The 13,298-nt window shown below is 42.3% G+C and overlaps 1 protein-coding gene across 1 annotated transcript; it reads left to right on the forward strand.

Annotated features, from left to right (window-relative positions):
* The first annotated feature begins 1,531 nt into the window (after positions 1-1,531).
* Tceal9 (transcription elongation factor A like 9) lies at positions 1,532-3,605 on the forward strand. Its single transcript, XM_021188295.1, has 3 exons — positions 1,532-1,679; positions 2,166-2,231; positions 2,794-3,605. Exon 3 carries the CDS (start codon positions 2,824-2,826, stop codon positions 3,136-3,138), a length of 315 nt encoding a protein of 104 aa, XP_021043954.1. The 5' UTR covers positions 1,532-1,679; positions 2,166-2,231; positions 2,794-2,823; the 3' UTR covers positions 3,139-3,605.
* Positions 3,606-13,298: the final 9,693 nt, after the last annotated feature.

Genomic DNA, 13,298 nt, shown 5'->3' on the forward strand with positions numbered 1-13,298 from the left:
GCTTTGTAGAGAGGAAAAGGAACAGAGGTAGCATGCAGCAGAGGACTGTTTACTGGAGACTTCTAGATTCCAATGGCCAAGAATGGAATATTGTCTTGCTTCCTCTTATCTTGGTGTCTGTAGCCTTGGAGAGGGAACATATTGTGCAAATTTAGGCCAAAACAACCTTGTATGATTGTTCTAAACAAGCCATGTCTTAAATGATTGCTACGTCTACATGTAAAATTGAGCAGAAATCTGACTCAAAGGTTAAGATGACCAAATAGAAGATACAGCTTAAAGGCAGCAATGTCACGTTTTAAAATATTTTTTAAGATATTTTAGAAACTCACTAGGGATGTGTAACCAAGTGAACAGCCAATACTTTCACCTGTAGAAGCTTTTATGTCCCTAACCCAAGCAACCATTATCATCACAAAACTAGCAACTTGACTTTTAAAGTCAACTAAAAGATAAAGAAGCTTGAGTCCTCCTGTTAAAGGGGAACATAATTAAACTATATCCAGTCTCACTCCAGTGTTCTTTCCAGAACACTCAAGCTATTGAATATTGAGTTATCTCTAATCTATGTCTCAAATGCTCAAATGCACTTGCTTCTCAGAGGATACACACACACACACACACACACACACACACACACACACACACACTAAAATGGGAATAAATAAAAGTTGAAAGTTTTCTATGAGCTAAGAGATTTAGAGCAGACACATAGTGTTAAGACATTCCAACAAGTCATGATGTGTATAAAGTGTGACTTTCTTTAAGATGAGGCGACTGTTTGCGAACAATCTGTCTGGCAAGTGATGAAGCACTGATTCTTCAGGCGAAGGCACTTCTTGGTAATAATACCACCAGCAGGCCTCTAGAGTTAAACATGATTTTTCTTCATTTTAAATTATTCCCCCAAGTAACATCACAATATAACAATAAACGTAAAGGCATATACTTTGAAAGCATTTACTAAACGTCAGGCACTAGTATAAGAAATGTACATGTATGAATTCACAAATGTATCTAAAGTAATTTGGCGGTCACTTCTGACTGTAAAACATTACTTTTGAAAAGACTACAGACATATTAAGAATAAAGTTTAAGTTGCCTTAAAAAAAATCCCACTTCTATTTCAAGATTCCTCCTCTCCCCCTGCTTTCTGACCTACCTACCTGGCTCCACAACAAAGGAGTACGTTTCAGATGAAGGGGGAGGGGCTAAGGAAAGCTAGGTGGTGGGGAGGGTTAGTAATACTGGCAGTTAGGAGCAGGAGACAGGAAGGGCCTATTATTAAAAGAAGCAGAAAAGTTCCGTAGCTTCAGAAAATAAGACCCTCCTCTTTAGTAATCAGAGAGCTGCAAAAAGAACAACAACAATAAAACCAACCCGCACATTCTTTTTTTTTTCCTCCAGAAAAGACTGACAAGGCCAAATGTATGTTTAGAGAGGGGGTGGTAGATGAAGGAGCGGAGGGCGGGGCCACATCTGCCGCGCTTTTTGTGGGAGTGGAGATTGGGGACCGGACCTCACTGGTGACGTAGATCTCATGTGACCAGGAGTCGACGTGTGCAGAAATCCTGCTAGTCTGGTCCTTGTTTCCATCTGGGTACCAGCTCCCTTCAGCCGTGCAGGCGGTGGTGCGAGAGGCCAGCGGCAAGAGGAGACAGCTTGCTTCAATTCATCAGGTTAGTGTTTTAAGCCGTTACTGCCTAGGGTTTTTGTAGTTTAGGGTGGTCTAGGGTTGTGACTTGAGTCCTGGTTAAGTCTGTCCCTCCACCCCCTACCTTCAATTCTTCACGAAAGGACACTTGTGAGATGACTAGGGGGTCCCAAGAGAAAACAAGGGGACCTGTGACGATTCAAAAATAATCATACTCAGAAGATTCATACTGAGATTTTGGACACCCACTTTGCTTCCCAAACCTCGTCTCGGATCTACAGATAGTTGGGGAAGAATAGCCCTTTTTTACTCTCTGTCTGATGAGGAAGACAGGCTAACTTGCGGGGTGGGAAGGAGGAGTCCTATGGGAAACAAAGGGTGGGAAACTTCCATAAGCAAGCCCTTAAATGCGGAGAGCTCGGCGAGCTGGGTCCGTGGTGCTGCTCTGCTGAGCACCGAGGGCTTGCTTGCCCCACCCCCAACATCCCCTCCCTTCTCCGTTTGCCTGCAGGTTTGTTCTTTGTACCGCTCCAGGCTAAAATAAGTAAGAAAAAGAAATCGACCAGATCTGTACCTGGTAAGTGAGGGGGAACTTTATAAAAGACTCCCCCAGGATATGGGCTGGTGAAGGTCTGCAGAGGTCCCAGTCCCCTCTCCCTTCCCCCCACCCCTTTCTGAGGGGCCTGTGTTAGGCCTGGGAGGGAGAAAGATTTGTGGAGGGCTGGGGCGGGAGGCGGGAAGGAAGGCCTTGGAAAATGCTGGAGGGAGGGACTAGAGAGGGGAGGGGGTGGAAAATGGAGGTAAGAGGGGCGGGGACTGAGAAACCTTGATTGCGGACTGGGTTTCTCAGGTGGAAGGTATCTGGTGCGGGCAGTTAGACCAAATGAGTGTGGGGAAAGAGAGGAGGTGAAAGAGAGGAGGGGGGAGGGGGAGAGCGGGAGGGGGTGAGAGTAGATGGGGGTGGGGGGTGGGGAGGGCGTGAGCAAACGGTGAGGAGACCTTTGTGCGCAGCACCTGCCCATCTACCAAGTCTTCCATCTATCCTCCTCCTCCTCCTCCTCCTCCTCCTCCTCCTCCTCCTCCTCCTCCTCCTCCTCCTCCTGGCTTCCTAGAAATCATTGCATTCCCGTGTTCTGCAGGAAGCAGCAAAGAAGAGAAGCAGACACAAGATGAAACCCTGCCAAAAAATGGAAGGAAACCTAGAAAAGGAGGATGAACCAAAGCCCGAGGAAGAGCCAAAGCCCGAGGAAAAGCCAGAGGAGGGGCAGGAACCCGAGGAGGAGGAGAAATCCGAAGAAACTTTTCGGGAGAGGCTGATTCAGTCTCTCCAGGATTTTAAGGAGGATATACACAACAGGCATCTGAGCACTGATGATATGTTTAGAGACGTGGAGGAGCTAGATGAGATCAGGAAAGTGAGAAACAAACTAATAGTGACACGTTGGAAGGCTAATCGAAGCCATCCTTACCCCTATTTAATGTAGCTTGCCTTGCTTTCCCTTTTATCTGACGTTACCATGGCAATCTAGCTTTCTTTTCATTAGCATTTTCCTGATAAGACCTTTGCCCATCTTCCTACTTTGAATCTGTTGCTGTTAGTGGCTTTAGCTGTATCTCTTGTTGTCTGTATCTTACTGTTGATTATATTTGAACCAATCTATAAGTCTCCGGCTTTAAGCTTTACTGATTTGTAAAAAAAAAAGAAAAAAAGAAAAAAAGAAGAACAACAAAATGAGCTTCTGATGGGATACAAAATGAGAAAAGGTTACAAAATAATATGGGAATATCATATTTTGAAAGACAGGAGTACCTTTGTATGTTACATATATGCACATATAAACTTGTGAAAGATGAATGATTTTTCTTCTGCTTATTTGTATTTGCCATATTCCTAAAATGAACACGCATTATTCTTGCTAAAAATAATAAAGGTTTTATAACTAAAAATAAGCATCCAACAGCCCATCAATTTATTTTTAAAACTCCTGAGGCACTTGTTATTCATTGACAATATTAGAACTGCTGAGTTAAAAGATTAAAATGGACATCTATTCTCATACGCAATAATAAACATGATTTTGTGGTGGTCAAATATGGTGCAGAGCTGTTCAACAGGGTTGTATCTCCCATTTGTTCATGCAGGAAGCTCCAAATGCTAGAGATTTCTTCCTGCTATTTGGAAGCATAGAAAAAGTAATGCTCATACTGTGCTTGAGAACAAGCTCAAGCAACAGTTAGGTGAGTGCCTGTCTAGACTCCGGTCTAGCTGCTTTTGATCCTTTGCATGGTTATCCAGTCCTTGCACATTTCTGCAAATTGCACTTCCCTGGGATCTTAACTTATTTCCTCTTATAAGATCCCAAGAGAGAACCGGCTCATGGAAGAGTCTGAGCAGAACTTGAGTCTAACAATTTAGGCTTTCCCAGAATTTCTTTTCTGGCTGTGAAGATGCCATTTGGTATTCCTGACTCCTGCTTCCATATAGTGAGTAGTTTCTCCCCTGCAGGCTGATGACAGATTCCCCATCAGGTTCAGCAGGTACCCTAATACTTTTATATATTTTATAGGGAGGCTGAAGTCAGATTTGAGACTCTTCTTACCCCTTCCTGGGAAGCAACATACTATGGTAACGTGCCGCATGTATGTAATTTTTCCTTTATGATGGTCTTTTGGGGAGCTTTTCATTTCCTTTCATCAAGGTTATGACAGCTGGGCAGATGATGAGGAGGCTGGAATTTTGTTTGTAGTAAGGTAAGATGCTAGGGACACGCCACGCAGTGTCCATTTTACAGTAAGAAGTAAATCCAGTTTTCTGAAGCCTGGAAGGTGATCACAGGAGCAGGATGTGGAATGCCTCACCCCTAACATACTTTTCACCAGGGTAGATAGTCCTTTGGTTTTCTGCTCCAAACTGCATCAGGAGACTTATAAGGCTGATGGATGGGCTGCCATGGGCAAACTTATCTAAAAGAGGGAAAATTTCCATCAGTGCATATTAAAACACTAGACTTCTTTCTTTTACCAGGAGAAGGTGGAGGGCACTTTTCCAAAGAAACAAAGCACTAGCTCAGAATACTCACTAAACAGACATTGGTTGCAGTAATCTATGTCCCCAGACATGATCGCTTTAGATGTAGACAGATAGCTTATGTTAAAGGGAGAAGGATTTGATGGAAAGGGAGGGTGATTATAGATAGTATGTACATAATTTAAATTGTAATGCTCATGTATTTATTCAAACATGTATTAAATACTTGTGGGTTAAAGCATGAAGATAATTCAGGTTAGGGGTCATGTTATAAACTTTCCTTTCTAGAAAAACTATTCAAATGATATAAGCGAGTCAGTTTGAAGGAAAATATTAAGTAGAACACAATGTTAATGACCTTGGTGGTACATGCCAAAAAAATCATACTGGTAGGAAAAAAATTACATAGCATAATTGCATAAGGAATATTATCTTCAAGCACCTGTCAGGAAACGTACACGATCTAAGGCTTCGCCCTAGTTCTATGCCAACAAGTAACCTGCTATTTTTCAGTGAATGCAGGCAGAAGACACTAAATGTGCTGGGTCCGAGACTAAGGACCTTATTATAAAGAAGCCTTAACTAGAACTCCATGTTGATTTGTACTGTCTCTCTGATTACCACATCTCTTGCGGTGACAAGGGCCTGTGATAGATGCTTAAGTTCCTTACTATTTTCAAAGAAATCACAACCCATTCTGTGTCTGAGGAAAGATGTTACCTCATACTCCAAGGTTGCTTACTGTAAGCACAGCTGAAATCTTATCTGCCTGGGTAAAGAGCGCTCAGGGCCCGACATTCTTGGCATATGCAGTAAGAACGAACAAGGACACTCAGGGGTTTTGGCAGATTGCCTCTCCTAATAACACTTTGCTCTGTACAATAGATCATGGTGATGTCAAGCCTTACGAGAAGGTCTTTGAGGAACTTTTAAAATTATACTAAAAGTAATGTGTGGTGCCTATAATCCCAGTACCCAGGAGGCAAAGACAGGAAGATCATGAGTTCAAGATCAATGTGGTCAATATGGTAATTTTAAGCTCAGACTGACTACCCAAGACTCTATCTCAAAAGAAATGACTATAAGACATAGTTTGCTATATGGTCTGGAGAATGATCTACAATAGATATATCTTTGGTTTTGAATTTATTAATTATACAGCAGGTAGAAGTGAAAGAATAAACAGCAATATGAGACATACAGATGATTAATAGAAAATTATCATCAAGTCAGACACTCAAAATACCTGGCAGAAACTAATGGAGGAACTGCTCTTGAGGCAATTAACTGGAATTCTCAATTCAGACAGCACCCTATCGAGAGTCCCTGGCAGAGCAGGATGTCCCACCCTCTTTCAGGTGAGGCTTTTTAGGAATAAATAAGAACAGGTAGCGATAACATCATCAAATCAGGCGCTTACACCCATCAAAAACCAACTAAAAAAGGATGAGGTGGTCAGCTGCAGATTTTGAATGAGCCTCCTCTCAATGGCTGAGCTCCCATGGCTGAACTTCCGGATTCTTTTTCCTCTTGCAGGCACTTTTTGTATCTTGGGGTAAGCAATAGAACAAACGAGCTGTTGGAAACTGTTTTCCTTCTAGCTGTTCTCAGGGACTCTGTTTTTACTTAGGGCTGTTTTGCTGTACTCTCCTTCCTGTTACAGACTCAGGGAGGTCAGCCCATCCCCAGATGAGAGGCTTTGGAGAGCACTTGGAGACAAATATGCTTGGGTCTGAAAGGAGGGCCAAACCACTTTCAGAGCCAAATATCTCGATGATCTCAAAAGCACACGGCAATTTATTAATATGATATATGTTACACAGTCAGCACACCAACAGGTTGATTTAAAATGACTAAGGTAGAAGTGTTAAGGTCGCTGAATTCACCAGGATACTAGAGGCAGGACTAAACTTGTGTAAATATTGCAATAGGATAACAACAGAAGAATGTGTTTAAAAAAACAGTTTCATATCACATACATTCATACTCTGTAAGAGCATGGGGGTTTTGCCTGTGTATGTGCCCACCATGTCGTGTGTGTGTGTGTGTGTGTGTGTGTGTGTGTGTGTGTGTGTGTGTGTGTGGTTTATGGTGGTGGTGGGTGCATAACCGTGTGAGCAAATTTTTTGGTTAATGGAAAACAGTGGTCTTCCTCTAAAAGCTTCACTGGGTAGCTCAGTACGTAGCCCTGACTGGTCTGGAACTCTGATCTGTAGACCAGGCTGACCTTAAACTCACAGAGATCTGTCTGCCTCTGCCTCTGCCTCTGCCTCTGCCTCTGCCTCTGCCTCTGCCTCTGCCTCTGCCTCTGCCTCTGCCTCTGCCTCTGCCTCTGCCTCTGCATCTGCCTCTGCCTCTGCCTCTGCCTCTGCCTCTGCCTCCTCTGCCACTTTTCTGAATTGCTCAGATAGTTTAGCTTCTTCTTTTCTTCTATCTCTTTTCTAAGTCTCCTTTTCCTAACACACTGAGGCCCACTCTTTCTCTAAAGTTCCCATCCCCATCATGTGGCTGACTCCTGCCATGTGGCTGACCTCCATACCAGCTTAACCCAAATAGCATGGCTTTCTCATCCCACCCCATCCCCCTTCTCTTCTCTAGCTTCCTCCTCCAGGCAGCTGCTGAGATTTACAGCTGGCCTACCCTGGGATTTTTCTTTTTAAACTCTAATCAAATTGTCTTTGAAGTTTTCATTGAGTCCATTCTTCAATTGTTCTATTAATGAGACTAAGAACCCCCAAATGGGACCCAGACTTCCCTGTCATCAGTAGGAAAATCTCTGCCATGGGCCTCAGATGGCCATCTCAAGTCATTCTTAGCCTTTTGGTTAATGGAAGGCAGCGGTCTTCCTCTAAAAGCTTCACTGGATCGTGACAAGCATGGCAGAACAGACACAGAGGTAGAGCAGGAATTAGGTGGGCTAAAGGTAAGCTGAAGAGAAATTGTAGTTAGGCTCTAGACCTGCAGCAACACCCTAACCTCCCCGAAATGATGGAATTTCTAATCACCATCAGTTCTGCAGAAGGCTCAGTGTAAGGAGTACGTGTAGTCCTTCCAAGAACTTTCATTCACACTGCTGATGTAGGATCTGATGCTATTTCTTTTCACTTTGACCCTTAGCCTCATATACAGTTCCCTTGGCCCCCTTTTCACTTTAAGAGAGATAAGAGCTATGAGGCGCTTTCTTTACTATGGAGAGGTGCTAGTTTTCCAAGGGATGCCATCAAACCACTAAATTTTACTGTAAGTACTTAATTTTTTTTTAATTAAGAAAGGACTTAACTTATTTTATGTGTTTGAGTGTTTTTGTTCTGCATGTATGTATATGTACCCTGTTGTGCCTGGGGAGGTCAGAAGAGGGATCTGAGAGTTACATACAGTTGTGAGCTATTATGTGGGTGCTGAGAACCAAACCTTATGTAAAAGAGCCACACGTGCTCTTAATTGCTAAGCCATCTCTCCAGCCCAGTGTAAGTACTTTCTATTGACCTCCATTCAAGTTTGCCTCTAATAATGTGCCCCACCTCCTTTCTAGAATCTTTGGGCATACAAAAGAAAGCAATGCTGCATTCTAGCTTAAAATAAAAGAAAGGCACATTAAAAATCCAGCTTATGTTTACTTCCTAAAGACAAAGAAACCACCCCATGCCAAACAACAATACAATTTACAAGAAGACTTTCTATGGGCACTGTACCTAACCGTCTGTATTAAAAAAGAATGTCCAGGCTAGCAAAGGTTTTAGGCTTACTGTGTTAAAAGAAATGTGGGAGTTGAAATGAATGCTAGGATTAAAAGGATGAAGGCAGGATCGTTAGTGATGAGAAAGAACAGGGCTGGAGGCTGGGGATGACATAGCAGAGCTGACCAAGATAAGAGGAGGGACAGGGCTGATTAATGTGTGACTATAATTCAAGTTGCCTTGGACACCTAGCCCACAGTAGGGGGGGCTGGGCTTGCTACTGCTGGTGGCTGTAGCTACAGGGGCAGGGCTTCCCTAGAGTCATCTTTGCTTAGGGTCTAAAAGGCCTGGATGTTCTAATATACACTTCATAAATATTTATAAAACTTCTTTAAAATCACAAGGGAGAAGCCACTAGGCTGCTCCTGCCTTGGGGCAGTCCACTCTAATCTCGTTGAGGAGTATTTGCTTTGTTGAGCTTTGTTCCTGCCACTTTGCTAAATAAACCTTTGCACTAACTGGGGGTGGGGGACAGAACAGAAGGTATAGAGTAATAGATGTACACACACCTGCAAACACCAGGATGACGTCCCTTAGGTTGCTAAAAGAAAGATCATTTCTTTTTAAGTGGCAGTGTGGTATTTTACAAGTCCTCTGGTTGGTTTAGGAAATAATAATAATAATAATAATAATAATAATAATAATAATAAATGTTCTAATAAAAAATTCTATTTCCCTTGCATCTCTAGAACTAAGACTTGTCTTTTTATCTCTCTTCTGCAAGCTTTTATACCACGAAAGCAAACACACAAATGCACAAAAGAGGGACGGTTAGAATTTAGCCATCAAAAGAAGGCCTATGTATCTAAGACTACATGGAAGGGCAGACTTCTAACTTCAATAATTACCAGTACTTTCCCAACCCAAAACAAAATAAAGCAAAACAAACAAACAAACAAACACCAAACCTGACCTTGCATCTTTACATTAAACAACAGTTTTTGTTTTTACTTTTTACTTCTATGACTTTACTTAATTCTCCCTTCTTCCCCCTCAGTTACTTGCTGTTAGAAATCACCAAATTCAGGAGGTCAAACAGCCGAGTTATATATTAATCTCACTCTAGCTTTACTGCGTACTACATCTGTGGGGTGTGGGTTACAAGAATAGCGATTGCCTAGGTCGCTTTTTAGGGACGTGAAGATCATTTTTGTAGAGGTCACCAACTCATCACTTGGGCCTATAGCAATGTCCACTGAGTAAATTTGGCTGCCAGGAAGTTGAAAAGTCCACTGTCAGGAGCTGGAGAGATGGCTCAGTGGTTAAGAGCACTGGCTGCTCTTCCACAGGTCCTGAGTTCAATTCCCAGCAACCACATGGTGGCTCACAACCATCGGTAATGGGATCCGATGCCCTCTTCTGGTGTGTCTGAAGACAGCGACAGTGTGCTCACATACATAAAATAAACAAAGGAATCTTTATAAATAAAAGAAAAGTCCACTATCATATCATGCTTATACCATCATTTGGTGACCACACATCCCTTGACTAGCCATGAAGATTTACTATGTTTGCACAGACTACTGATTACTTTCATTCCAATCTCATTTCTTCAAGCTTTAAATCTACCTGATATATATCCCTAAACCCTATCAAGGAAGTGAATTTAAGACTAAGCTGTCATTCCCTGACACTTAACTACTGTGTGAAAAATTCATTCTCTTTCGAAAAATTCAGTTTCAGTTACTGTACAGATAAATTAGATGAGGTTCACTAACAAAAAAACTCTCAATGAACCCCTTATATACTTAGCCTGGATGAGTCCAATCTATCTCAGGATATATCTTCCTTCTTCTTACGTTACATCCTTCTGAATAATACTGTTGGAAAATGTGCTGAATAGTTTAGGTCAACTTGACACAAGCTAAAGGCATTTGGGAAGAGCTAACTTCAATTGAGAAGATATAACCGCATCCAGAATAGCCTGTGAGTAAGCCTGTAGTGAAGTTCCTTGATGGCTGATTGATGTGGAATTCAGGTCACTGAGGGTGGGACCACCGCTAGGCAGGAGCTCCTGGATACTTGAAGAAAGCAGCCTGATGAGCACATTAGCAGGTGGCCCGCTCCTTAGTGCAGTAGATGGCGTCTGCCTCTGTGCCTGCCTCCTGTTTGAGCACCTGCCTTGATTTTCCTTATAGATAGATGGTGAGGTAGAAATACAAGCTGAAGAAACCCTTTTCTCCTAAGTTTCTTTAGGTCATGGTATTTTATCACAGCCATAGAAACCGTAACTAAGCTAGAATACAGTGAGATATAATTTGAATATTCATCGGTTCACTTACTTAAAAGAATACAGTACAACAATTTTCAGTATAGTCCCACTACTGTGCTACCACCACTATAATTGATTTTGGTACATTTGTATCAAGTAAAACGAAGCAGGATGGCATGCCTAAGCCCCTAGCTTCCCAGTCCTAAGCAAATCTCAGTAGACCTTCTATCTGTACAGTTTTTCAAATGTGTAAAACAGTCTCCTGCAGCTTATTTATCATAATGTTCTAAGGATTTCTTCATATCTACCAATATCTATAGTCCAGCATCTGCCAGTAACTCATTTCTCTTTGTTGTCAAATACTATTATTCTGTTACACGCTTTGTTCACATTTCAGATACACACACTGGCAAGGCTATTCAGCAACAGAGCCTCTTATTCATTTCTAGTAGGAATGCAGCATGGTACGGCTACTTTGATAGACATTTTCAGCTGTTTGATCCCCAAAAACCTATGGGAAAGCTGGGATTGATAGCATGTGCTTGTAATAGCAGCACTGGTCTTGCTCACAGCACTGAAGTTACAGACCACTGTAGGGCTCTGGGGATTCAATTCAGGTTGTATGTTTAAGGGGAAGGCCCTTTACAAACAGAGCCATCTCCCCAGCACAGTAGTATCACCTTGACGACAACGCTTTTAATAAGGCTTGCTTGCTCGCTTGCTCGCTAACCATGCTCGCCTTAGAATCTGCTAATAGCCTCTTGATTGGTCTCTCATTTTCAGTAATTCCCTTGGTTACCAATTGCTCTGAAAACTAGTAAAATGTGGCCTTTCAGAAAAGACTGGTTGTCATGGTTGGAGGTTTTTGTTTGTTTTCTTTTAAGTCAGAGACTTCATTTGTAGCCCAGGCTTTCGAGAAAATACTATTATGTTCTGCTCCAGCATTCGGAGTGCTGGGACTACACACCATGTCTGAGTCAAGGTCAGTATTGATATTTATTTTGAGCATAGGAAGCCTCTTCTCTTTTGGTTTTCCTCAACAGTCTAGCCAGACAGCAGTAAACTACCTTTACCAAATCCATTAAATTACGTCTCAGTTGTTCCCATCATGACTCTGGAGCAATCTTGGCCTGAATTTCTCCAGTTGAAAATGAACTAGGTTCACCTCAGAGAACAGTAGAAGATATATTCTTTACGGTTTCCATCTTTCTAAGGGTGAAATATCTGATCAAGGGCTGTGGGTCTGGAGACCAGAAGCTTAGCAGTCTTGTCTCTAAGCGACCTTCCTACTGTTTGGCCTCTTCATGGTGAGACGTATAGCTGTCTAAAGTCCTCTTGCCTTTACCTCTGTCAAAGTAAAATAGCAGCTTCCCACTGCTAGCATTCCCAGGTGTCTTACCTTTAAGGTTTTGTGGAGACTAGATGTCTACTCGGCTTACTGACAACATTCCAGGAGTTTTACCTAATGGCCAGGAGGATGTTAAGACAGACGTGCAAGCTGAAAATATATGGCCATTTAAGGGACAAAGACAACCAAGATAATATTGTCCCTTTGACCTACAGCATTCCAGCCCTTCACAATGAGGCCATTCCTGCATTCCAGTCCTTTGACAAAAACCAGTCAGCAGGATTGTTCTAGACGCAGCACTGTTGGATCCTAGGGATCCATATCTTCGATAAAATGAAATAAAATAAAATAAAAAGAATAAGCAGGGAACCAGTGTTCTCTGTGCGGAAGTTGGATGCACAAAGGTTGGTTGCACTCGCTCAGCATTCAACTTCAGTCAAGGGTCAGCAGTACCAGGCTGAGCAAGGCTGATATCTTTCCCTTCCCAAGCAGAAAGGTTCCAGACTTGAGGTTACACTGTGCTTGTTCTCAACTACTTGGCAGAATGCAGTTTTTGACCCCCAAACTCAGCTAGGAATTTTGGTGGCTTAGATCAAATGCCACATATTTCTCCCCATTTTCTACTTTTTAAAAAAAGATTTATTTATTTGTTATTTGTAAGTACACTGTAGCTGTCTTCAGACACCCCAGAAGAGAGCATCGGATCTCAAAACATGTGGTTGCTGGGATTTGAACTCGGGACCCTCGGAAGAGCAGTCAGTACTCTGAACTGCTGAGCCATCTCTCCAGCCCCCTCTCCCCATTTTTCTATAAATTGTGTTGAATACAAGATTTTGCCGTTGTTGTTGTGTTTTTTGTTTTTATTTTTGTTTTTTTTCCACAACAGGGTTTCTCTGTGTAGCCCTGGCTGTCCTGAACTCACTCTGTAGACCAAGCTGGCCTCAAAGTCGCAGAGGTGCACTTGTTTCTGCCTCTCCAGTGCTGGCAATAGAGACATTCACCACCATGCTGGGCAATTATTTATGATATACATCTTTAATACTGTTTAAATAGGTTTGAAGTGGTTATTCGGTTTGTTCAATTGTGGAACTTTACTAGTTTTACTGCAAAGCTCATGTTGTCATGCTAAAAATCAACCTCCTCGTTATTTCCTATTTTTATAAGACTTCATTAGCATGTAGGTTAGGAGCTCTTGTTCTGTGACCCAGGACATACCCTAAGTGGTATCTAGTGTCTCGCATTAGTTAGTGATTTCCACGAACATATAAATGCCATAGTTGCTGCATCCTTTTCAAATTTCCTCTGTCTTACCAGAAACA

This window comes from Mus pahari, chromosome X (assembly GCF_900095145.1).
Source record: "Mus pahari chromosome X, PAHARI_EIJ_v1.1, whole genome shotgun sequence".
Taxonomy (NCBI): domain Eukaryota; kingdom Metazoa; phylum Chordata; class Mammalia; order Rodentia; family Muridae; genus Mus; species Mus pahari.

Excerpts from the sequence above, each read along its gene's own strand:
- Tceal9 (XM_021188295.1), top strand. The coding sequence starts at position 2,824 with ATGAAACCCTGCCAAAAAATGGAAGGAAACCTAGAAAAGGAGGATGAA.